Below are 26,013 nucleotides of genomic sequence, written 5' to 3' on the forward strand. Positions count from 1 at the left end.
TAACTGAGTATTTCTAAACATTGGATCTTGAGGTAGAGTGGTTTGGGTGACATGGGTTATGGGTTCAAAAAGATATGATTTATTGCAGGGCTGTTGTACTGGATTTAGTTAGAATTTACACGTGTTTCCAGCACCTGAACGTTGCACTGGTTGGAAATCAATCCAGTGTGAGCACTGGGACTGATCCAGGAGAAGTGTGTGCACCTCCCTGACTGGAGCTCGGTGGTGACGTGTCAGCTAGTCATACGAAGTTCACATATATCGATTATCAACAGTCAGATAAAAAAGATAACGCGGGGATTAAAGAAAAATATGCTACATTTATTCACAATATATTTGTTAGTTTAAAAAAAAATAATGACAAATATTATGGTGCGTTGTAACGACTCTTGTTTTTTAACGATCTTTGTTGCGCACTGAAATGGGCGGAGTCAAGCGTGAGGATGATCAAGATGGCCTCCTTCACCGAGAGGTAAGACAAAGCAGTTCCGCTCTTTCATAGTGAATTTATCTTTATTTTTTTGGATACGTTATCACTGCGGGGGAAGCCGGAGATTATCACTGCGGGTGTACGCTCGGTAAACCCGTGATCCATTTTAATGTTACGGGATTTAACGGCCGTTAGGAAAGAAAATCATGCTGGAAAAGGCGAGATCCCCCTCAATTGAATTAGCGGTTTGACAGGCAGCCCGTTAGCACGATATCCTGAGGCGTCCAAATAGGTAAATAACGATAACACCGCTGTCAGACAATCGGGTATTAATTCGTCCTTAAATACTAATACACTACCGTTGCCACATTAATAAGAAGTGCCAATATTTTGTTGTAATTTTCCACAATTCCGATTGCCTGCGAGCTAGCTCACGTTAGCCGATATGTTAGCTAATGCTGTTCCTTGGCATCATTTCAAGCACATCACATCCCCCGGATTTGACAGGAGTATGAGGGCTAGAAGTAAGTCTGCATGCAGGCGCAGGGTCTAACATGAAACACGGGACTCTGGATACTCTTTTTAAATGTTAATATACGCGCACTATAGTTGCAGCAGGATGACGAAACGGGAAGTGTTTTAGTGACCGGCCTGTGACATTTTTCTGGCGCTGTCTTTCATTTGAAGACACGTTTTACCTAGGACAGAGGGATCAAAGTCCGGGTGTGTGTTTTTTCTAACTAACTCCTGTATACGTGCTGTAGTTTGGCCCGGGTGCTGCGCAACCTAATGTCAATCAACGAATTGTAGAGGTGACTTGGTAGCAGCCAAACCATCTTAAAGTTTAGGTTCTCTCCTTGATTTTCTTTGTAGGATGGCACCTGTCTTGGTGCTGTGGCTGGCTGTGTGCCTGAGTGGAACGTGGGCTGTGGACAGGGGCAACTTCAAGACCTGTGACCAGAGTGCCTTCTGCAAGTGAGTGCAAGATAGGAAAAAAAAAAAAAGAGTACATTTACTCACTTAAAGTTAGTGTTGCCAAAGAGGAAAAAAAACCCCACGGTTACTGATTTATAACCAATGTCCACACTTGGTTTGAAATTTTAAACAGGCGTCAGCGAGCATTGAAGCCTGGTGAGTCTCCCTATCGAGCCTTGCTGGAGACCATGGAGCTGACCAACACCAGACTCACCCTGCAGCTCATCAATGACAACAACAAGGTAAATCACACACAAAAAGGCAAACAGAGGAAGGATTTTGGTTGCCAATGGCGTAAGGCACTTAATATTTAACATCAAGTCTTGCAAGGTGTCTACTTTTGGACGTTACACTCCTTTTGAAACTTCCCACAATACACTAAATCTGCTATACTAAATCACAATTGCCTCATGTTTTTGAACTGTCAACTGAAATATGTACAAAGTGGATATTAAGCCCATTTCCCAGGATGTCCTCTCTGCCTAATAAATTTTCAGTAAAATTTGACATCAGAGCACTAGTTAGTAGTTTTCCCTTCCTTCTGGTATCAAAACCAAATGCCAGATATGACAAACTAAGTGTAATGCTGAAAAACATGGCCCCTGGCTGGACCCATTTGCTGACGTCTGCTGTAGTATTTATAAGATAATAATGAAATTCCTCTGTAACCTCCCTTACTTCTCCTGAATCTCTTTTCCCCTTCCCTCTCTCCGTCTCCCCCTCTATCTGTGTTTGGTTCCTCAGGTGCGTCTGCTGCTCGAGCTCTACCGTCTCCAGGGAAACATAACGAGGGTGAAGATTAATGAGCTGAAGCCCCTGAAGCCTCGCTATGAGGTCCCGGACGTGCTCATCAGGGAGCCATCTACTGAGCCGTGAGTCTCCCATTGGAGTTACTGACTGTGTGGCGTGAGTGGGTGGTTGGAGGTTTTCCTCTTAGAGTCAAACTAAAAAAGCAAAATGAACAATTTCTATCTGTACTTCTGCCATTGTCAGATTTATCAATGTAGCCAATAACCAGACATTTCTCCTACACCCTCCTGTTTGTGTAGGAAAAAACATCTCCAAAAATGCTTTGACAGGTTAACGAAAGGAAGGAACCCCAGAGGCAGCAAAAGTAGGGGGATTCCTTCTTCCAGGATTTACTAGCTGGATTTACTATAGGTGACAGAGTAGCATAGAAGGCTTTCAATATGGAGAAAGAGAATGATAATATAGGTTTGTGCTTCTCCTACTAGACAAGTCAAAATCACTGCTGCGAAAAAGGCAGATGAAGTAAATAAAAGGCCTGAAGAGAGAGTCACTTACGGGGAGATGTGAATTTAGTAACACTTAACAGATAAACAAAACATCAAGAACGTTTCATTTGACTGTAAATATTGAAAGAAAACAAAGAAAGTGCTCTACTCTGTAGGTCGAGGCATGTACTCATGCTGCGTAACTTGGCTGTAAATGTGGCAGGAATGTGAGAAGTGAAATTCCGAATATAAATTCCTCCACTGAAACAAAAGACATAGCCTTTTCCGATTATTGCTTTCTGGCTTTATCTTTCAGAATCTCATTGCAGACTTCGAACCTTGAAGTTTAGTTTGGCTTCAGTAGGGTTTAATAACAGCATTTATAAGTCTGGAGTGGATAACAGACTGGTGATAAAAGACAGTTCCAATAGTTCTTTTAGATTTTGTCCTCACTTTTCTTTGTCACTCTTGACCCTCACTTCCTCTCCTTCTCCTCTCTGCCGCAGCCTGTCTCTTTTGTCTCAGGATGAGAACGGGGTGGTGCTGTCCCTGGGGGCGGAGTCTCAGAGGGTTATCGTCAGCGCCCAGCCCTTCCGACTTGACATCATGGAGGGACGTGAAGTGGTGATGTCATTGAACTCTCGTGGCCTGCTGGCCTTCGAGCACCTGAGGATGCGCAAGGACACGTGAGAAACCACGCATGCACACACGTTTACAAAATATCAACCCTCTCTTTTAATCCACATTCTCACTCAGTGGATGATTTCTATTTTTGTTCCCATGAAATGGTTTGTTTTTGAGTATTGTCTGACTCGTTGTTCTGTCCTCTTCTCCCTATCATCCTAGTTTCTCCTATAAAGTAACTAGCACAGTGGCTAGCGTGTGGGATAATATCAAGAGGGTATTCTCTAGGTAAAGACCCTTAAGATTTGTAAGTGTGTATTCTGTTCCTTGTGCCAATGCTGCCAGTAGTACCATAAAATGTAGGGACTCCCATCACACCAAGTTCTGTATTTACCCTCAATTAAATGTGACTGAGAGTGAAAGAGCGGGGTGTTGGTGAGTGTATGCATGGCGGTGTTTGATTTGATCCAGAATTACGGGGTCAGTCCAGCCCTAACTGTTATCGTCCCCTTATTTTTGAAGGATCATTTAAACAGTGGCAGAAAATAAGGATGTTGATTTTTCATCTTATTTCATGAAACAAAGAAAAAAATCATCCTAATCATCAGAATACACATTCACTAGATGATTATACTGTAGGGTCTGCTGAAGGCCTAGCTATGATTTTACTGTGCACCATTGTCTTGTTGGATCTGATTAACTAAATCGCACACTTGCAGTGTCACTTCAGCAGCGTGTCTGATAAACTGATCTAACACTACAACTGCATGACTGACAGGGTTTCTTGACCAGTTATGTTGAAATGATTTGTTACACTTGCTCAGTTTACGGAGAAAATTAACCGCAGAGTCGAAATAAAATATCGCTAGTGCTGAGTGTGTACTGGTTTAGAGCGCAGATGAGATGTAGTCTGTGTCCCACCAGATAGCTTTTGCCTTATTTTCAGGTATCGCTGCCCACTTACCAAACCCAACCGCAACATCTCTCTTTGAAGTTGTGCTTCTGGTTGCATTTTTGCATTTTCAAGATGTAAGAATTTTCTTAATTTGGGGACATGTTACCCAAGAATACAATGATTTTTTGAGCTCTAGCAAACTTTAAAAACAAACCTTATTCACCACTGCCTCTTGCATGTGTGCTGCTGCAGATCATGTACTTCTACAAGTGTGTGTGACTACCAAAAATATTTGCAGTTCAGGGCTTGTGCCAAGGGGTCTTTGGTGCTACACCATGGCCCGGATTACACCTTGGTATACAGTATTCTGGATCCACTGGATATCAGTTGGTCCTTGTAGGCGTTATATGCTACGGCCTCTAGAGCTACTGTCCCATGATGCTTAGCTTGAAATAGCCACAAGGTAGGGAGTTGCTCAGTCCCCTTTGTCATTAAAGCTGGGACATTTAAGACCTTGTAGAGTACTTCATAGTTGTCAGTGTGGAGTTAGGGGGCAGTCACCAACCTCCCTGTTTTTATGTCCTTTTCCTTTTTATCATAGTTTAATTATACTCCCGTGTATTGTCGCTCTTCATAAGATAGAGGGATCTTGTTAAAGTGACACATCTATCTTTTTCCTGTATCCCCCTCCACACCTCTCCCTCTGTTCTCTGTGCCATGGAACAGTCAGGCAGACCCAGAGGCCGAGAAGAAAGAGGAGGCTGATCCGGCTACCCAGGCCGAGGTACTACACACTAAAATACAGTTTCTTTTCCTCTTCCTCTCTTTTATTTTTAAGACACCATTTCTACGCTGTATCTCAGCTTTGATCTGTTCTTGTAAATTACTGTTCTCCCCATTTGCCTGACAGGCAGCAAAAGAAGAGGAAGAGAAAGTAGAAGACGGGATGTGGGAGGAAATGTTTAAATCGCACTCGGACAGCAAACCTAATGGTAAGTCATAATTATATTTTCAATTATAGGTCATTATAGTGTAATTACCGGTACCACAGTGTCTGTATGTGTGTATTAGTTAAGTGGTGGCAAGGTGTTTTTCGGATAAATGTAGAAACTTCAGCTCTAAAATCACTGTGCTCATTATTTGGTGGGGGGGAAAAAAAAAAAAAAAAAATCCCTACTACATAACTTTTACTGTGTCCTCCTAAGTGGTTATTGGTTGTTTTTGCCCCACAGGTCCATCTGCTGTTAGTTTAGACTTTTCTTTGCCGGGCGTGGAGCACGTATACGGTATCCCAGAACACGCGGACACCCTCAGGCTCAAAACAACAGAGTGAGTGGCAACAAGAAGTCATATTTCACATACAGAATGGAGATGGAGTTTGTTTTTTCTTCCACATCGGTTGGTAAATGCCTAGTTGTTAGCATAGTCTTCACTGCACTGGGTCAAGCCTCAATGTGTGTTTGTGTGTTCCAGTAATGGAGATCCATATCGGCTATATAACTTGGATGTGTTCCAGTATGAGCTATATAATCCTATGGCCCTGTACGGGGCTGTCCCAGTTATGTTAGCCCACAACGCCCAGCGGACCACAGGCATCTTCTGGCTCAATGCTGCTGAAACCTGGGTGGACATCAGCTCCAACACAGCTGGAAAGGTATTTCTTTTCATCTTCAGAAACTTTTTCAAACACCCAGGGTCCTTTTTCAGAAGCTAAGGAACTTCACTTGCATTTTTTTTATGTAGGAACTTAATTCCAGTTTTACTTCTTGGTTTCTGGGTCTTAGTTTGGTTAAAAGGGCCATGGCGAATGTCTGCTGTACAATATCACAATCCTTTATTCACCTGCTTTGTAACCAGACGGTGTTTGGGAAAATGCTGGATTATGTTCAGGGCTCTAGTGAGACGCCACAGACAGATGTGCGCTGGATCTCTGAAAGTGGCATCATCGATGTCTTCATTATGCTCGGACCAACACCCAAAGATGTCTTCTCTCAGTATGCTTCCCTTACAGGTAGGAACATAGATGGCTGGCCATTTACATGAACGCTCAATGCCTTTTCCAATTAGCACTTTCTCCTTTCAATACATGCTCTTATTACTAAAGTTAATGTAATGCACTGCAGAAAAAATAGTATAGACCATGGATTTGCTTTGGTTGGGTTTCTGGCTTGTTAAAAAATGACTCTTGTCAGTACATAAAATAAAATGAATAAAATAAAAATACTTTTTACTGCTTGTTTTAGTCATAAATGCTAAATGCTAATTCATCTCTGACAGCAAAAGAAAATTTACAAATATGCCTGTGTCTTAAATAGATCGTCTCGATTTCAAGAGATTCTTCATAAATTGTATTCATCTGCAGAGAAACTGTAATATCAGAAACAATTCGACTCATTTTACAATTGGATCAACTAAACTGTGATTCTTACATGAAGAGACACAATTAATCAATAATTTAAACCTTGCTCTTTCAAATCAAATTTTTAAATAATTATGAACACAGTTGAAATCACGAAAGAACTCTGGCAGTTCAGACATTTAAGACATAGGCATTGGCTCAGCTTTTAACAAATCACCTATTTCATTTAATTAATTTGTGCAAAGTTTGATATGTTTTACTGCCTGAAACCAGTGTTGTTGTCTGTTTAGCCCAATAAAATATCAGCTTTTGATTGACCTCCTGCGTCTCAATATGTCTCCTCTTGTCGTCTTACCTCCTCCTCATGATGCTCTTCAGGCACCCAGTCCTTCCCTCCCTTGACTTCCCTGGGCTACCACCAGTGCCGCTGGAACTACAATGATCAGGAAGACGTGCAGTCAGTGGATGCGGGCTTTGACGAGCACGACATCCCCTATGATTTCATCTGGCTTGATATTGAGCACACAGATGGGAAGCGCTACTTCACCTGGGATCCACACAAGTTTGCGACACCAAAGGAAATGCTGCAGGGCCTCATGGACAAGAAACGCAAGGTACAGATGATTTATAATCCAGAGTTACTGTACCTGCAGACAATGTTAGGATCCACTACTTCATGGGTTGTTTTTTTTTTTTTGGCCAGAAATTTTTACCCTTTTAAGACTTTCTGCTCATTTTTAAAAAATTCCAATTTTTTAATAGATGGTGGCCATTGTGGACCCTCATATCAAAGTAGACAGCAACTACAAGATCCATAATGAAATCCGTTCTCGGGGTTTCTATATCAAGAATAAAGATGGTGGCGACTATGAGGGCTGGTGCTGGCCAGGTAAGACAGACAGCTCTACATCAATCACCAGAAAGAGTATAGAAAATGCTTTTATTTTGTGAACTGGATTTTCACTGAGAATTTATAGTGACATGTTTGTCCATATGCTGAATTCTTCATTATTACAATTCATATTTCTAACGCATTCCTTTCCGTTCTTCCTTTCTCTCCTCGGGATGGATGATTTTCCTTTAGGTAGTGCCGGCTATCCAGACTTCACCCGTTCAGACATGAGAGAGTGGTGGGCCAGCATGTTCGCCTACGACCAGTATGAGGTGAGTCTTGAAGACACTTCTGAGATGAGATACCGAAGATTTAGCATGTTGGCTGTTGCTCTATGTGCCAGCTTTCCTTAAGAAAAGACAATGTCTGAAGAACACTCTCACTGATAATCAGGACACTAGATAATTTTCTAAACCTTTGTTTAACTAGGAAGGGTCACAGGCTCTTTTTCCACAACACCCAGTGGTATTAACATGTTTAAAGCCCCAGTTTTCTGCTTTTGGCCTCTAGGCCTGAATGTTTAGGAGTCTGAAAGGTTTTCATTGGTAATTTCTGCGCCCAAGTTTACCAAATCAGTTCATGGATTTAATGTGGCACTGCATGATATGCTTAGTCTGGCCTCGAGACTTACATCCACAATTTCTGTCCACACTCCAGGGTTCCATGGAGAACCTGTACACGTGGAACGACATGAATGAGCCGTCGGTCTTCAACGGGCCAGAGGTCACAATGCACAAGGATGCAGTGCACGGAGCCTGGGAGCACCGTGACGTGCACAACATCTATGGCTTCTACGTCGTGAGTGTGCACAATTCGTGTGTGGCTTTATGTGGAAAACTGAACCTTTCTGTTAAATATTTCCCTAAATCCTGGATCATTTAGACATTGCATTTCACCCTGTTCATGTTTTTCAGTCTAGTTGAGTATTCCTGCATGAATATAACTACTGTCCCTGTGAGCCACTGCAGTTGATTCATGGGAGAAAATGACTGTGGAACTTTGATATCAGCAGATGTAAAAATGTAAAAAAAAAAAAATTGTAAAAAATGTTGGTATCACACAGAAATCAGCAAAACGTGGTGCTGAACACAAATCAATTTATTAGCAAAATGAAATGACCTAGAACCATTAAACAACTCCGGACAGGTGATAATATGTCACTATACTTTTCCTTGACGTTCTGCTGCTATTTTCCAGCAGTGGGAATGAAATGTGGGACATCAGGATTTTAAAATAGTCTTAGTGATATAATTATACTGTACACTGTTCACAAACTGCTTTCAAAGAGACTATACTTATGCTCTAAAAATCAGATGATATAGGTCAGAACACCCCTGCAAAATACCCGCTCTGCTCCACTGATTATCATGTGTACAACCTGCAGCAAATGGCCACAGCAGAGGGTCTGATCCAGAGGTCAGGAGGAGTTGAGCGACCGTTTGTCCTGACCAGAGCCTTCTTTGCTGGGTCACAGCGCTACGGTGAGCCTGTCACAGCTCTAACTTTTCATTCTACACACAACCTCGTTTTACTTCACACTGACCCAGGGAACACACTAATACGGACCTGGTAATGCACATTGAATGATTCTCTTCGGCTGTTTACAGTTGTGTTTGTTTATATTTGGTATTAGCCAGGTCAAACTACACGCGATTTGTCCAGATTCAGCTGTCAAAAGTACTTGTTATAACTGTGAAGGGTCCAGAAGTCTGACTCTTTGCTGGGGTAGGAGAGATGTACATCCTAGATTTGTGCACATTACAAAATAAGGTGTGCTGAGTGTCCATAATAACCTCCCTTATTTTTGGCAGAGCGTTGTTAATTTACCTTTGCCAACTTGGGGTTATTGTCACGTCCAACAGGTTTGGGAAAGGGGCCATTTAATGATGTTTTATAATGATAATACACTGAATTAATATTTACTGGTACTTTTATTACAGTAAATTGAAGCTTACTATAATAAATATAATACATTATTACCAAGAATTGGTTATTGTGTTGATGGAGGCTGTTTTAGTGCAGAGTGTTAAGTGCATGTGTGTTTTTGTGTCTGCAGGTGCTGTGTGGACAGGAGATAATGCTGCTGAGTGGGACCATCTGAAGATCTCTATCCCTATGTGTCTGAGCCTGGGTCTGGTTGGAATCTCCTTCTGTGGTGGTGAGTATATTCAAGCTCTCTGTCTGCTGCTACTCTGGTAGTTTGTACCTTTTTGACCAGTTTAAAAAGACCAACTTGTTTAAAGAACAAAATATTAAGAGAACTTCTAAAAAGTTTGTGAAAATGTATCAGATTCTCATAAAGTTCAATAAAAAGGAATCCTCTCTACACAAAATACACTGGAATAGAAGTTGTACTGTAGCAAGTGTCTTACCGACAAACGGTTATAGTTGTGAGAAATTGAATATTTAAGTAGCTGTTAAGATTCAAAAATATCTGGACTCTTTCAACGAGTTCAAAAGTTTAGCAGATTTATATCTTTGAAAACTATGTTGCTGCCCTTCAGAGCTTGCATTTAACCGCAAGAAAATGGCTGTTAGCCACGTCATCCTTTTATAACATGTCCTACATGCTAAAAAAGTAGTTACATGTTACTCAGAAACAACAGTAAAGCAGGACTGTGGCAGTAAAACTGGGAAAAATGCATGTGTTAAAATCAGTTTTATGATTTAATTTGACTTGGGCACAGATCTCCCCAGAGCGTTAGTTTATGTAGCCATGAAAACATCCACTGATAAACTGCAGGAGGTGTTACCATGGTGACAGCACAGGTCCCCTGCTTAATCTACTTGCAACTATATTTAACATTTATGCTGGCTGAATGTCTCATGTACTGTTCAGAGTATGAAAGTTGTATTCATGATCAGATCAGCTGTTTTATGACACTGCACTTGCATTAAATAAAGTTGATTTTGTACAAGAAAAGTCCACAATAAGTCCCTAGTTCCTGCCGTAATCTCAGAAAAGAGAAGATCTCAAGAGATTTTTGTTTTTGTGTCCTTTTTAGACGTTTTGAACTCCAAGTAGCCCAGCCTTGACTATAATTTACCCCTTTTGTCTCATAGCTGATGTTGGCGGTTTCTTCAAGGCACCGAGCACCGAGCTGCTGGTGCGTTGGTACCAGACGGGGGCGTATCAGCCGTTCTTCAGGGCCCACGCCCACTTGGACACACCCCGCCGCGAGCCCTGGCTGTTTGGTCCAGAAAACACTGCGCTTATCCGTGAGGCGGTGCGCCAGCGCTACACCCTCCTGCCCTACTGGTACCAGCAATTCTACCAGGCACACCGCACTGGACAGCCCGTCATGAGGTGAGGGCAGGGCAGGGAAGATGGCGTGTTTGTGTCTTTCATGTTAACTTACCTGTAGTGGAAAATCGTCCACAAAACAGCATAGTTTTTGGTTTCAAATCCACATATCAGTACTTGCTTGGTTTATGTGTCGAACTAGAGAACATTTTTACTCTGCCTTTTTGAAGTAGCCTCACACGACCAAGCTACTTCTGTCAATAATAATGACTCCATTAACCCTTTTCCAGTAAATCTCAAAGAAGATCTTCTCTCATGTTTATTATTTATGAACGAAAAGTAATTTAGTAAACCCTCTACTAACATAATTTGGAATAAAAATTGTGTGGCAGGCTGACAAACGCAAGCCTATCTTTGATTATATGCCCTAATGATCTCTCATCTCAGTCAGTGATTAAACAGAGGTTGAATACAAGCGTATTAATTGTTACATGTAGTTACATATTAAAAATGTACACAGAGAAATATAAAATCCAAACAACATTTCAGTATTGTGCATTATGTAATGTAAATAACTGTGAAGTATTGCACTATGTCATGGTAGCCCACAGAGTGAACATACTGTATATTCCTTGCTGTTACTCTACCCTGCAAACATGTGCATCTCTGTCGCAGACCGCTGTGGGTGGAGTATCCTCAGGATCCTTCTACTTTCGCTCTGGATGATGAGTTCCTGATCGGTGAGACACACAATGCCAAAACATGAATGTTTACCTGCTAGACCAGAAATGTCCTTTAGAAAAAAACCATACACCAAAGTTGCCTCCAACCATTGTTCAAATTAAATGGAGAATCTCTCACACAAAAACAACTCTGTACTGTTGTCATTGTTGTTGTGACATAATGTTAGGTGTGAATCAGGCCTGCTAGGCTTGAGAACAGCTGAGTTACAAGAGAATTAAAAATACAAGAGAACCAGAAATAAAACTTGAAATCAATGGTGACAGTGAGGCAGACATGGTTCGAAACAATTACCATTTCCACTGAAGTTACTTAACTCTGCTGCAGGGAGAGACTTGTTGGTGCACCCAGTCACTGAGGAGGGAGCCAGAGGCGTCACCGCCTACCTGCCTGGTAAAGACGAGGTAAGACGAGGAAACGCAGAGGTTTAAACACATCATAAAGTTACTGTTACGATAAAGTTATCATTCTGGTTTGTGAAATTATTATTTTTATTTTTTTTAAATAGGACATTGTGTCAATAACATGTCTGCAGATTAAGAGTTTCTTGGTATAAGTCAAACTTTGTCTAAAGCGTGTTTTTGTGTTCCTCAGGTCTGGTTTGATGTCCACACCTTCCAGAAGCACAACGGGGCCCAGAGCCTTTACATCCCTGTCACCATGAGTTCTGTAAGAGGCACACAAAGATGTACACAGTGCTGTCATACATTGCTATGTCTGTGTGAAAGGATGTGTGGCGATAATTAACACATCACATTCTACTTTTCAAGGCCCTCCACATCCTTTTAATAGTTGGTATTTTCCTTCATTTCTCTGGTTTTAATATGAAGCCGTCTGTCTGCTTTTCAGATCCCTGTTTTCCAACGTGGTGGCTCCATTATTCCCAGGAAGCTTCGAGTACGCAGGTCCTCCACCTGCATGGAGCACGATCCCTACACTTTATACGTGGCTCTTAACCCCCAGGTGACTTGAGTGTACACACTCTACTGGCAGTTGCAAGACACAACTGTCATCTACTGCTTTTTTGGACATGCTGGGTGCCAAGTGGCAAATTGTCATCCTTGAAGTTTTTGCCTTTTTGTCTGACAGAGAACTGCAGAGGGTGAGCTCTACATAGACGACGGCCACACATTCAATTATGAAAAGAAGGAGTTCATCCACAGGAAGCTGTCCTTCACCAACAACATCCTCTCTTCTGTGTGAGTGATGAGTATTCTCTGTTTCAGTTTCAATAAAAAGTAAAACAATTAAAGTAATACATTTTTAAAGGTGCTGCTTCCTGTGAACAGCAAAGAAAAACAGCAACAAGAAAATAGGGATGTGAGATAAAGTGCTACTTTGTGCGTAGAACTATTTATAATTTGTATTATGGGTGTGACTTTATAATTTTTGTATTCTAATACCTGCCATGTCCACCATGTCTCTGTTTGGTCAACAGTAACCTGGCTCCAGATGCCCAGTTTACTACCCACTCCTGGATTGAACGCATTGTCATACTGGGAGCCAGTAAGCCCAGCAAGGTTACCCTTCAGGCTGCTGGTGAGTACTATGCACAGCATTTCTCTTTCATTGATTCATTGAAAGTTACAGGCTCTTTTAGCAAATGGAATCTGTTGAGAAGCCTCTAGCTATTTCACAAGAGGCAGTCCAACAGGTTTAATACTATTTTTGTTTTAAATGTCTAATGGTCAAAAACACATTCAAGTACGATATTAGTTGGAGCAATGTTCCCACAACGTTAAGTTGAATGCATACACAGTTTTAAACTAACCCTAAAGAGATGGTTGTTAAATAGGTTTGTAATAGCTAAGCTAGCGTGGAACTGAATCTACCTTCCTGTTTGTTTTTGATGTAGTTCCTTACGTAGAATGTATTGGTGTTTGCAATGTTGCAAACAACCATGTTAAGTGGATATAAATCAAACTCCAGTGTTATTGGAGTGTAAAATGAAAATCTGGTAATACATGTCTCGTTAATCTTGTTAATTTGGACCTGTTCATGTGCCAACAAGCCAACTACTATCAAAACTTGCTTCCCCAAATTATAATACCAAATCTTTTTGCTCAGTCTTTGAGCTCAAACACCCTTTTGTGTTGACAACTAAACTTTGCGTGCACTTGAACTTCTCCAGAAAAAAGAAAAAACAAAGGGAAAACAAGAATGTTAGAAAATGGCTGTGAAAGAGTTTGCAGTTTTTACACTTCAAAACTGATGATATTTCACTGATATAATTTAGTATAAAATTGTTTTGGCATGAGATTTTCTCCCCCAGCTGTGCAAACTGTGCTTTTGCTAATACTGTCTCCTTTTCCTTTTGCAGATGGTCAGGAGAGCCAGCTAGAGTTCGACTTTGACGCCTCCATGTCTGTGTTGACGCTCCGCAAGCCTGGCATGAACGCAGGGGCAGACTGGACCGTGATGCTTCAGTAACCACAGAGACGGCAGAGGAGGAGCAGGAGGAGAAAATGACTGACATGGACTGAACAAGAGGGGAGAAGAGGGAGGGCGTTAATACCCGAGACTAACTTGAGCCAAGACAACAGGATACCCACCATGGAAAATAAAGGACAAACATACACACACACACAACACATTAAATGCACACAGTTTCAGCCCTACACACACACACATGCACACAAACCCATTTAGACCTGTTAGTCATACTGACCCACATAACGTCTCTGCCATGTCCCTCCTGTGTTCACTCACACTTGTAATACCTAACAAAAAGGGTTACTACAAGATAGGTAATTATGTTTGTCATATTTTTCAGGTAGATAAAAACTGAGCAACTCAAATCACATCATTGTAATGAATCTTCAAGCTTAAATAAGTAAACATTCAGGCAACGTTTTTTTTTTCCTAATTGCTTAGTTTTCCATCCAGTCTGCCTCAGAGGAAAGTCACTGTGGGGGGATTGTTTGCCATTTAAAAGGAAGGTTCACACTCAGAGCACATGCTCCACCTGCTGGTGATTGCCTCCGTCTGTTTCTGACTTCATACTCTTCAAACATTCATTCCATCCCTCCCCATCCCCATTTTTTTAAGCTGAGTACTTCAATCAAGTCAATTGGCTCGACCCTCTCTACTCATGCCACATTTAATATATTTGGGGAAGGCTTGCCAGGAAACTTATATGAGCTCCACAATAAACTTTCCTCCTGCAGTTTCTTAATTTTCCTCATTCCACAAAATGTAAAGAAATAATCATCTTTTTTACTAATCCTGGCTGGTTTGTTCTTGTTAAGCCTCTCCCTGAATTCCTCAGTGATTCATTTGTGTGCATGGAAATGATTCATTATCACTGCTTCACCATAGAAGTGACCAGGTTGTTCAACTGCTGCTTAGAGGAGATTTTCAGCTGTTCTTTTGAACAAACTTCACAGTGGGAATCACTTCAGGGGAGTGAACCACTGACAGTGGATCATCCTGTTGATGTGCTTTCTTTTTTTTTTATCGAGTTCTTTTTCCATCATTGTGTACTAGATTATTTTTAAGGCACTTCTGAGAGTGAAAACTCAAGTTGTTTAGATTTTCATGTGTTACTAGATGTCGGGACAGTCTAGGATTTCCAGTGCGTCATTTGGATCTTAACGAACAGGTCAAATCTAATCCTTGAAAGGTATTTCACTAGCAAATATCCATTTAAATCCTTCTGACTTTCATGATAATCAATCCTAAATTCGCACTGAGCATTCATAAATATTCAAATGATTCTCTGGAGACTCTGTATGTCCCATCTAGTCAAAATCATCTGACCTTTTTAGGTGTTTTGTTGTTCCAAGTTTGTCTCTTTGATTGTTTTTATGATCATTAATGTACATGTTGCTGCAGTTTTGTTGATGATGGCTTGAACTGGTGGAAATGGAAGTGAAGGAACAGACTTCAGCTGTCAATCAAAGTTGTCAGATGTACTTCAAAAGATGAGACCAAGTGAAATAAAGTTGACCAAATGTAAAAGAAGTCTGTGCTTTTGACTGAATTAACTGCAGACAATGTGTTTTACCCACTACATTTACCAGTTTCTAATTTAGTAAGATGTCAGTTCTTCCTATACGTCAGGACTGAGTTGGACAATTGTTTAGATCTGAAAAATGAACACTTGACTAAACATTATGAATATTATCATGCATTGGTAGACACTGCAACATGAAAATGGACGATTAATTAATTATACAAACGTGTTTCTAATTTGTCACAGTTTATACAAGGAAATTTGATTCCTGGCAGATTTTTGGGAGAGTATCCCTTTAAAAAGAAGCACTTAACCTATAGTTACACTCAGTTAATATACAACTCCTTGGCTTATGTACAGTTAGTTTGTTAAACATTATTCATTTATTTATTTATTTATTTTACCACAGTCAAAGTAAACTAAGGTGCATACAACTAAAAAGAAAGAGCTCAACTTGCAGTCAAATAATCCACAACAAGAGCAAAGAACATATAGATAAAAATTAACAGCAAGAAAAAAAAACGAAAGGAGTTTCAAGTAGTTTGTACAGTGGACATTTGAAAAATCTCCACTTGTGAATTTTTTTTCCCCCAAAATTGCCAGATTATTAAAAAATCTGTAGTTGTGTCCAGTGTATGGTAGAAGTACTCTTTTAAAAGACCTTTCAATAAAGTAAAAGTGGCAATGCAGTGTAGAAATACTCTGTTACAAGTAAAATTTTGCTTAAGTAAAAGTACAAAAGGACTAGCATCAAAAAACACTTAAAGTACTAATAGTAAAAGTACTAACTTTGCAGTTCGACTCATTTCAGATTAATTACTGATAAATTATTACTGTGTTCATCACTTATATGTTGCAACTGGCAAGGGTGGAGGTAAATTTAACTACTTTATATACTGCTGGGTAGCTTGTGAATTTCCTCATGGGAATCAATTAAGTCTTATTTTATCCTTTAATAATACATCATAATTTTTTTTTTTTTTTTATTCATCCATTTTTTTTATTATACTCTATTATTAATCTGAATCTACAAAGTAACTAGTAACTAAAGTCATCAGATAAAAGTAGTACAACATTTGTCTCTGATATAGTATACAGTAACAGAAAATGGAAATACTCAAGTAAAGTACAAGTACCTAGAGCCTGTATCTAAATACAGAAGCTACCTCAGAAAATGTAATTAGTTACATTTCACCGGTTGTGTCATTTAATCCGAATATACAATCTTTTAAAGAAATATATGGACATTCCAGAGCGGAAATCACTCCAGTGTGTGCAAATAAATCCACATAAAACAAGTGTTCGGCCGATTGTACATCACTTTTTACAAAAAACAACGTTTTACCCAAATTTCTGTTTTGTTGTAGTTGACATATTTCCATCAGCGGTTTGTCGCGCCTGAATGACGTAAGCGAGACGTTTTCCATCATGGCGGCGGAAGGAGGCGAAGAGCTGAGCGGCAACGGGGAGCTCGAAGAATCTTCAGGTTAGTTTGATTAACGTGCGTGAATATTTCAATATACAGGTGGGTGTCGTTTCACAGGTAATGCTGGACTCTGGTTTCACGTGCCGGCGTTTTGCGTAAAGGCTCTGACTGGACCTGTTTTGAGGGCAAGCGTGAGAAGCTATGCTAGGCTAACGTGATTTCAGCTACACAGTGTATCTGTGAAACAACATTCAACCAACTTTAACTAACCTTCCTGTCTTTAACAAAGGTGTTTATCTACTTTCATCACGGTTTAGTTGAATTACGTCCACAACCACCCGAAGATACTAGAGTCCAAACTCAGTGCTCTGATCTCTTTATGAATGAAACCAACCTGGGCAGGTGTAGACAGGACGTGTTCCGAGAATAAAAGCGCTAAACTACTGATTTAATTTTTGTTTTGTTGGATGTTTTAGTCATGTGTGGATCACCAGCTGCAGGCAGTAGTTGGTTTACTTTCATGTTTAACTGAATAACTGGTTTGCTCAGTGTAGAAAATATTTATCTTTTATACAGTTTGTCACACCGCACACTAAGTGTAAAATGAGAGCAGTGCTTAAATTCTTGTTCATTGATTTACTCTACCTACTACCAGTTTAGTAGAATGCATGTGTGTGCGCGCGCAAATCAATTTTCATACATGGTTGTTTTGTTGGCCTTTTCCAGGAAAGTTTCCAGGAAGCAGAGGAACGAGAAAGTTCTTATGTGATAGTAAACTGAATTGTTTTTGGAGTGTTGGTTGGACAAATACATTTGAAGATGTTATCTTGGGCTTTGAGAAATTGTAACTATTGTAACTATTTTCTGACATTTCATAGACCAAACAATTAATCAAGAAAATAATCAGAAAGTAAATGATATCTACAGCTGTCAAGCAAAAATCACAAACATTCAGTGGTTTCAGCTTCTCAAATGTAAGACTTTGCTTCTTCTCCCTGTTTTATATTATGTAAATTAAATCTAAATCTTTGGTTTTGGGCCGTTCATTGGGGAAAAAAAGCAAACTGAAAACATTACATTGGCCCCTTTGAACTTGTGATGAACATTTTCCTGTTTTCTGACATTTTATAGACTAAACAATTAACAGTTTCATTGTTAATAGTAGACAGATTAATCAATAATGAAAAATAATCATTGGTTGCAGATCAGCTGGTCCGTGCTAAAAACCATTTCAAATTCCGCATCAGGTTGCTCCAGGACAAGAAATGGTTTCAGGTCTCAGATTTATGCAGACTGTCCAGCATTATGGGAAAACATCTTGAGGTGTAAAAGCAGGTGTATAATGGAGATTTGTCTGAGTTATCGATCTTCTCCCCTCTATAGCCATGGATGCTTCTGAGGTTCCTGCACCGCCTCCAATTGAGATGGCTGACCTGTCAGAAGAGAACGGCAGCGCCGCCGTGGCCCCGGAGGCTCCTCTGGGCCCTGACCCTTCTTCCTTCTCCATGCCTCCAGTTGCAGAGGACGAGGAGGGGGAACTGCCAGCTGACTTTGAGCGTCTGTGGAAGGCCGCCAACGACAACCCTCAAGACTTCACCAGCTGGACCGACCTACTGCAATACTGCGAGCAAGAGGTGTGTGGAGAAACAGAGGAGAACCAACGGTGTTTAGATTAAAACAAAAAACAAAAAAAAACAACAACTTAGGAAACCATCATATCGTCCCTCAGTAATGATGCATTACCCACTCAAACTTTTGAAATATTGACTTCTAGCGTCCCAATGAGGCCATAAACATGTTTAGTGAGGTAGCTTGCTGTAGCCTCATGTGACATTCGTACTTAAATTTTGTCTCACCTTTTCAGAGTCACGTCACAGCGTCACGCAGAGCGCTGGTGGCCTTCCTCGCTCGCTACCCGCTCTGCTACGGCTACTGGAAGAAATTTGCTGATCTGGAGCGCCGCGCAGGGTACAACAACAAAGCAGAGGAGGTAAAGAAGGAGCAAGAGTTTACAATTCTGCATTCCTTCTTCCACACACCATTATGAATTGAATTAAAGAAGTGTTTTTTCACTGGTTTTTATGAGCTCATGTGAATGGTTATGGTGTGCTGTGTTAGGTGTGTGTTCAGGGTCTCCAGGTGATCCCTCTCAGTGTAGATCTGTGGATCCACTACATCAATCTGTTGCTGGGAACACTGGACATGAACCTGCCTGAGTCGCCGAAGCGGATTCGCAGGTAGACATACACATTTAAGATTTGTTTTCATTTTTAACCTCTTTAAAGGAGCAGAATGGTTTAAACAGATTTCCCCTGGATTTTGATTCCTCATAAATCCAAACTGTTTTCTTCTGCAAAAACACTGTTTGTTCACCACAGTTTACAGTAAAATAGATCGTCCAGTGCTGAGCAAGAACCTGGTTACCATATGGTTCTTAAAGTTTTGAAGAGAAACATAAGAGGGAAAATGCAAATAAGCCGTCCCTTTGTTTTGTTTTTAGTAAATTGCTTTTAAACCCATTTACCTTTTATAAATACTACCTAAATCATTTTTAGGATAACTTTGCTGGAGTTGATATCAGATAAACTACACTATTAACTCCAGTTTGCTATCCTTAATTAACTTTCTGTAACAACTAATTTTTTCACTATTGTTTGATCGCCCCTTAATCTTAAAAAGCAGAACAAGAACAAATAGAAAGTGGTTTTCATGTTTTAATTATTTTCCGATCTCTACCCTCAGTGTGTTTGAGGAAGCGGTTGCGGCAGCAGGTCTGGACTTCCACTCAGACCGGCTTTGGGATCTGTATGTTGAGTGGGAGAAGGAGCAGGGGAACATGAGGAACGCAGGGGCCATCCTGGACCGAGTCCTCAAAGTCCCCACCCAGCTCTACAACACGCACTACGACAAGTAAGACCACACGCATACAGGCCAAGTAGTACCCAATCAGAACTTCTTAAAGTAAATTCAGAGAAGAAAAAAAATACTGATGTAAATGAATTATTGTCAATACAATGCTTACTTTTGTAGAAGATCTAATGTCTCCATATTTCACCATGCAATATACTATTGTAATCTTTTGAACATTCTTCTCTTACTTGAACACCTGCTCTCGCTCTTTCTCCCTTTCTTAGTGTTTTCTTCTCTCGTGAATCTCATTTTGTGTCCTTCTCTGCCCTCCCTCCTGCCCTCTTGTCAGGTTCAAGGAGCACCTGAACAACCATGAGCCAAAAGAGGTGCTCTCCCCGGAGGAGTATGAGGAGCTGAGGACGTTGTGCCGTCAGAGCCAGAAGGCAGAGCGTGCTGAACAGGCCCAGGAGGAGGAGGAGGAGAGGCCACCGGGGGAGGAAGAGCCCGCCACACCTGAGGGTACAGACACAGTGAGTAACATCCGACAAGTTTTCACTCAACCCCGAGAGGATTTTGGTTTGTTTAAACGTATCTGTAGTATAAATTACAGACATGGCCGAATGGATGATTATTTTTATCATTTTTACTCTCTATGATTAGGAGGAACTGATGCAGAAGATTAGGGAACAAGTGCTGGTTCGCAGGGACAAAGTGTACCAGGACAACGAGGGAGAAGTCCGCAAGAGATGGCACTTTGAAGATGCTGTGAGTTTGTTTTGGTTTTTTCCTCCTCTTTCCTCCTCTTTCTATGTACCTTGCTTAGTTTATTGTATCTTTTTATCTTCTTGTTAATTTCCTCCCTCTCTCATCTATTCACTGTCTTTCTATTTCTTTGGAAACTTGAAACCAAAGTTTGACGTCAAAATTATTCCAGGCACCATAATTTTACATTTTTGATTAGTTTAATACCTGAGTTTTGGCACCTATGTTATTGATATTTTATTTTTGAGGAGTAACATGTTTTTCTGCAAAATCCCCTTTTTAATTTGGAAAAAGAAGCCAAACTCAAATGGTAAATGTTGTCTAAAAACACGCATCTGTACAGGAGCTTTGGCTAAATTAAAAACAGTCTGAGATTGGCAAAATCACGATTTAAATCACAAACTGTCTGATCAAAGAATATATAAATTTGAGGAAGCCTTTAATGCCAACATTCAGTACTCCACATATTCTCTATGACAGACACATTTTGGGAGGTTTCAGAAAACTACTGAGGTTTAATACCTAGACCTTTTTGAGACCAAAACCTAATTTCTTAATATGGCTGCTATTGGCATCAAGATAAAATATTTCCAAACCATTGATACATTAAAATAGTTTATGTGTAATGGTCTTGCTTCTTAATTCGTCGACACTATAAAAATTAAGTTTTACAGTAAAATAATTGACTCTTCTCCTGTAAGCGTCTTGTTGCTTGTTTAAATTTAAAGTCATTGAACTGGCTTCCCACTTTAGTCAAATTGCACTCAGCTCATCCACTCATTGCTACATGAAAAACACATCTGATTTCCCCACAATTTTTTTCTCTTCAATGGCAGATCAAGCGGCCCTACTTCCACGTCAAGTCACTCGACCGCCTTCAGCTGCGAGCCTGGCACTCCTACCTGGACTGGGAGATCGCTCAGCTGAACAAGGATACCGAAGACCCCAACCCAGGTGACTACATGCATGAGGATACTGTCTGTTGTCACCATTGTCTCTTTGGTTTCATTAAATTGTGTCAACATCTGAAAGCATCTTCAGTTTTGACACCACTGTCTCCTACTAGATCCAAACCAGGCGGCCACAGAGGGGTCAGAGGTCACGGCTCAGCCTCATGAAGTGTCAGAGGATGCTGCAGTTGCCCAAGACGACCATAGGGTTCGCATCCTCTTTGAGCGTTGCCTGATCGCCTGTGCTCTGTATGAGGAGTTCTGGACCAGGGTAAGAAAAAAAGTCTTTGTTTGTGTGTGACCCATATTTAGAGGAAGATTCACAAGAGCGTGTTTACATTTTAGTATGAATTAATGTCTAGTGTGCGTCTATCTTTGAGAGCCTAAAGACTGTATCAAAAAAAGATGTTTTTGTTTGTGTATATGATGTGTGATCTCTCCTTAACGTGTACATGTGTGCATGGTTCAGTACATCCAGTACCTGGAGCCGCAGAGTGTGGACGAGGCCCGAGCTGTTTACAAACGAGCCTGTGAGATCCACCTGACGTACAAACCCAACATCCACATGCAGTGGGCCACCTTTGAGGAGAGGCACAGTACGGCAACACAGAACACACAAAAACAGTATACATCAAGTATACCATTTATGTTTGTCCACACGAGTTAATACAGAACAGGTCGGAGAACTGCTTTCTGAATGTGATCTAGTTCTACTACATAGGATTAAATAAACATAATAGACATGAACCACAGCTGTTAATTTCTTATTCTCTGCTTTTAGATTTTATAATCAGCTTGTCAAAACTATTTCAGTTGAATCAAAGCTGTATTTGACAGGTTTTCACTTTTTTGTTTTGGTTTTAAAAACTGGTTCTGAACTGAATTAATATTATCAAGGTCTTATCAAACATTTTAATTTGGATCACCTACCAATACTCTCTTCATATTTCTAACACATTAAAGTTGCTCTATAGAGTTTTTCTAGTGAACAAAGTTTCTTTTTACATTCATGGATACTCACCAACACTTTGTACACCTTTGAAGCCTAACAAACATTTTGAATGCATTTCCGTCCTCATAAGAAATTTGCTAAACTGCTTTTTCTTCATTGCTTACATTCATGTTCCTCTTCATGTATGAGCACAAACAAAATGGGGAGCTACATATAAAATCATTAACTCTATAATGCTGCAGTTGGTAAAAAAAAAGCCCAGGGGTACCTTTAACAGCCAATACATAATATTGTAATCATTTCATTTTAATTTGAATAGTTGTTGACAGTGTCACTGAGGTGTTGATTAAACTGTGTGGTAATTTTTTAAGGTTGATTCCTTTGTTGGTGGTGGTGTATTCGAATGCATTATATTTAAAGACATTTCTAATATTTATCCTCCTCCTCTGGGTAGAAACACCTCATTATAAAGCAGTCACACACAAAGAACGTCACAAAGCCTCAAAACCTACTCTAGAACAGAGCCAACACATCAGGGACTCTGGTGAAACTATTTAAGATATTTGCATTCCGCATTTTGTAGCCACCACACTCATGAAAACTCCTTCATCTTCTCGATCAGGTGATTTAACCGAGGCTCGGCGAGTGCTGGAGGCCCTGGAGAAAAACCTGCCAGGGTTGGCGGTGGTCCGTCTCCGCAGGGCCGCTCTGGAGAGAAGAGCAGGCCATCTGGACCAATCAGAGGCCTTGCTGCGGGACGCGGTGGCGGAATCCAAAGAGAAACCCACGTTACACGCTTTCTACTCCATCAAGCTGGCTCGTCTGCTGCTTAAACTAGGCAGGAACCCCAGCAGAGCCCGCAGAGTTTTACAGGAGGCGCTGGAGATTAGTCCGGTGAGATAATTAACACACAAGCGCAGTAACACCCACAAATATTGCGGACAATAATATCATCACAGGCTTTTGATCCATGCTGTAAAAATCTGTCTTACATTGTACAATTTGCCTACAGCGTCTCAACTTTATTCATTTTTGATTTTGTGAAAGTTTATAAATCAAGCTTTCAGATTGTCCATCAACCACACTCAGTGTGCCGGAGGCTTTGTCTATTCACGTTGCAACCTGCCGGGTTTTTTTTAACAGTCCAACAGATTGATAATGTTCCTTCACAGTTTCTAATAACTGAAAATGCCAAGTGGTAATCATCACATTTGCTGTATAAATTATGTGTTTAACGCTATGATTTACATCTCACATTCTCATGAATGATGAGTACGTTAAGAAGCAAAAAGCCAAAACTTATTACTGAAGACGCATAGTAGCTCTTGTTCTTAATTGCCTCTCTCTCCCTCAGGATAATGATAAACTGCACTTGAACCTGTTGGAACTCGAGGTTTCGGGAGACCCCTGGGCCTCAGCTGAGGCGGTGCAAGAGTGTGTGATGCGAGCCCTGGCAGCCCCTCTCGCCCCACACACCAAGATCCTCTTTTCACAGAGAGGCCTGCAGTTCGCAGAGGACTACAGCAACTCCATCCAGAGGTCAGTGTTCAACATAAGTCTTATGATTGGCAGATATCTAAAATCCAATTGGTCATGTAAAACCTGAAGGTACCTAACATCTTTGACCTGAATGTTGTCCTACCTTGTCTTTGTCCTCTGCAGTGTGCTGTCTGTCTATGAAGAGCACCAGAAACTTTTGAAGGAGCTTGGTGGAACAAAGAGAGGAGCAGAGAATGGGTGAGAGGGGAAGGAACAACTGACTCAAAGATAAATTGATCAAGTTCAGAGTGTATATTTCCCACGGAATTTGCAACTGGCGGTGTTTAACATAAAATAGCGTATGGTTTGAGTGTCATAAATGTTGTTAGTATTTTTTTAAGTAGTATTATTATTTGGTTTGATTACCTGATGTCACTTTGGACTGGTTTCAGGTTAGCAAATTTGTTCCAGAAGTTAAGCAAAGCAAAAGCTGTTTTATTTATATAACACATTTTATTAAAGGTAAACTCAGTGTGCTTCAGTCAAAGTCACATCAGACCTTTTCCAACCCATATTTAGATTCAATGAAATGCTTTCAAATTCAAATTCATTACGTGGTTTATTTACCGAGAATTTGTACCAAGATTTTCACTAGATCCGTTTTTCAAAAACACGACATAACTGCAGCTCCTACATCTACATTTTTTAAATAACCAGCATTTGGGTTAAAGGTATAAAAACAATATTTGTACAGCAAAAAATAAATAAATCTTTTGGGTATTACATCCTCAAAACAGATTTTCTTAAAACAAGCAAAATAATATGCCAACAGTGTGAGATCATTTCACTTTTTTCAATTGATGGACAAATTCTTCTTCTCTTCTAGAATCAAGTGTCATTTTCCTGATATAAGTACAAGAAAATGGTCAACCTTATTAAGGAATTATTTTTACCTGACTAGCAGACCTATTTTAAAGTCTGAATGTGAAATGAAAATTTTTTTGCATCAGAGTTGGGGCTTTTATTTTATAGAAATGATTAATGGCACTGATAATGATATTAAGTAGGTTGAAGGTTGAAAACTGGCCGGAGTGTTGGCTTGTTGTTCATGCAGTGTTTGATCTGTAGGGATGAGGATTCAGAGAAACTGAGCAAAAGTGAGGATGGCTCCGCTGTTGCCGTGTCCACACAAGTCCCACCTACTATGCCGCATGTCCCCATCACCACGCCCCCTCCTTCTATGATGGGCGCCGACATGAGCGCACAGGCCAGTTACAGCGGATACAGCAACTGGTACCAGGTGGGAATGAGATTTTAAACAGACAGCAAATTTTTAAAAATAAAAGATGATTATTTGGATGAAAAACTATTTTTAAAAATCTGTAAATGTACCAATATGATTGAATGACCCAGAGAGAAGCTGGGGTTAGGGTGGGTGTACCACAATGAAGTACAGTTTGAGATGGTCTCTGTACCTTAATTTCCTATCTGTTGTGACTTGTTTCCAGCAACCGCAGTACAGCAGCTACGGTTACCAGAACACCTGGAACTACAACCAGGGCTACTATCCCCCCAGCTAAAGTGAGCAACCGCGACCGTGGCACCAAAAGATCACAGGAAGGAGTTTGGCCCAGGATGATTTCTCAGCTGAACAACAAATTAAAGCACCCAGTCCTGCTGGTCTAGTCCTGCTAAAATAAATCCCAGCATCCTTTCCTCTCCGTCCTTCCTCTGAGTTACCTCACTGTCCTGGATTTTTGAAAATAAGAGGTTGGAGTTGAGCTCTTTCAACATGTCGTGTCATTTCAGTGTTGAGTCTGAGGGACAGGTGGGAAGATGATGAAAGGAAACAGTGACGTTCATTTTCAGTACATCGGTGTCTCTGCATTTTAATCAGAACTATTTTTGTATTTGTTTGCAAGCCAACCCCTTTGCTTGTGTTTTAAAGTAATCCAGTTTATCCACAACTTTACAGGTGATTGTTGATTGACATTTTGTACCATTCCACACAATAGGCTATTTGTTTTTTCTAATGTATATAAAGGTGTTTTATAGTGTGTCACGACAGATCCTCTTTTGTTGTGTCTTCATTTGTCTCCATGATCCTCATTAACTGTGAGACTAAAGCTTTTAGGCTTATGCGTCCTGCTCCTCATCCACAGCAGTGTTTTTTTAAAAAGTTGGAAATTGTATTGCCTTTAGTCTCGTGTCAGCAGGAATTCAACTGAAGACAATCTCATTTGC

The 26,013-nt window shown here is 40.5% G+C and overlaps 2 protein-coding genes across 7 annotated transcripts; both read left to right on the top strand.

Annotated features, from left to right (window-relative positions):
* Positions 1–362: 362 nt before the first annotated feature.
* ganabb (glucosidase II alpha subunit b) lies at positions 363–15,358 on the top strand. 6 transcript variants are annotated; one of them, XM_040119791.1, is made up of 25 exons: positions 363–472; positions 1,304–1,405; positions 1,539–1,647; positions 2,150–2,277; positions 3,147–3,326; positions 3,487–3,552; positions 4,886–4,943; positions 5,070–5,151; positions 5,392–5,488; positions 5,633–5,813; positions 6,050–6,170; positions 6,897–7,132; positions 7,281–7,407; positions 7,603–7,682; positions 8,068–8,208; positions 8,795–8,891; positions 9,467–9,568; positions 10,474–10,717; positions 11,330–11,394; positions 11,723–11,799; positions 11,990–12,064; positions 12,245–12,358; positions 12,485–12,594; positions 12,834–12,934; positions 13,716–13,825. In XM_040119791.1, the coding sequence occupies exons 1-25, from the start codon at positions 444–446 to the stop codon at positions 13,823–13,825; spliced, it is 2,832 nt and encodes a 943-aa protein (XP_039975725.1). In that variant the 5' UTR covers positions 363–443. The 6 variants fall into 6 exon arrangements, with proteins under 6 accessions (XP_039975725.1, XP_039975726.1, XP_039975720.1 ...); XM_040119786.1 differs by having other exon boundaries at positions 365–472; positions 6,017–6,170; positions 13,716–15,358; XM_040119787.1 differs by lacking the exon at positions 363–472 and adding an exon at positions 487–722 and having other exon boundaries at positions 6,017–6,170.
* Positions 15,359–16,724: 1,366 nt separating this feature from the next.
* On the top strand, positions 16,725–25,836 carry si:ch211-114c17.1 (pre-mRNA-processing factor 39). Its single transcript, XM_040119803.1, has 15 exons — positions 16,725–16,836; positions 18,160–18,410; positions 18,641–18,766; positions 18,895–19,013; positions 19,519–19,686; positions 19,976–20,156; positions 20,287–20,391; positions 21,225–21,342; positions 21,455–21,609; positions 21,808–21,934; positions 22,913–23,184; positions 23,645–23,829; positions 23,953–24,027; positions 24,898–25,069; positions 25,278–25,836. Exons 1-15 carry the CDS (start codon positions 16,779–16,781, stop codon positions 25,347–25,349), a joined length of 2,184 nt encoding a protein of 727 aa, XP_039975737.1. The 5' UTR covers positions 16,725–16,778; the 3' UTR covers positions 25,350–25,836.
* The last annotated feature ends 177 nt before the right edge of the window (positions 25,837–26,013 follow it).

This window comes from Xiphias gladius, chromosome 23 (assembly GCF_016859285.1).
Source record: "Xiphias gladius isolate SHS-SW01 ecotype Sanya breed wild chromosome 23, ASM1685928v1, whole genome shotgun sequence".
In the NCBI taxonomy this organism is placed as follows: Eukaryota; Metazoa; Chordata; class Actinopteri; order Istiophoriformes; family Xiphiidae; genus Xiphias; species Xiphias gladius.

Coding starts and splice junctions, on each gene's coding strand:
- ganabb (XM_040119786.1), top strand. CDS start 444: ATGATCAAGATGGCCTCCTTCACCGAGAG. Junction 473..1,303: donor ATGGCCTCCTTCACCGAGAG/GTAAGACAAAGC, acceptor TTTTCTTTGTAG/GATGGCACCTGTCTTGGTGC. Junction 1,406..1,538: donor GACCAGAGTGCCTTCTGCAA/GTGAGTGCAAGA, acceptor AATTTTAAACAG/GCGTCAGCGAGCATTGAAGC.
- si:ch211-114c17.1 (XM_040119803.1), top strand. CDS start 16,779: ATGGCGGCGGAAGGAGGCGAAGAGCTGAGCGGCAACGGGGAGCTCGAA. Junction 19,687..19,975: donor TACAACACGCACTACGACAA/GTAAGACCACAC, acceptor CCCTCTTGTCAG/GTTCAAGGAGCACCTGAACA. Junction 24,028..24,897: donor AAGAGAGGAGCAGAGAATGG/GTGAGAGGGGAA, acceptor TTTGATCTGTAG/GGATGAGGATTCAGAGAAAC.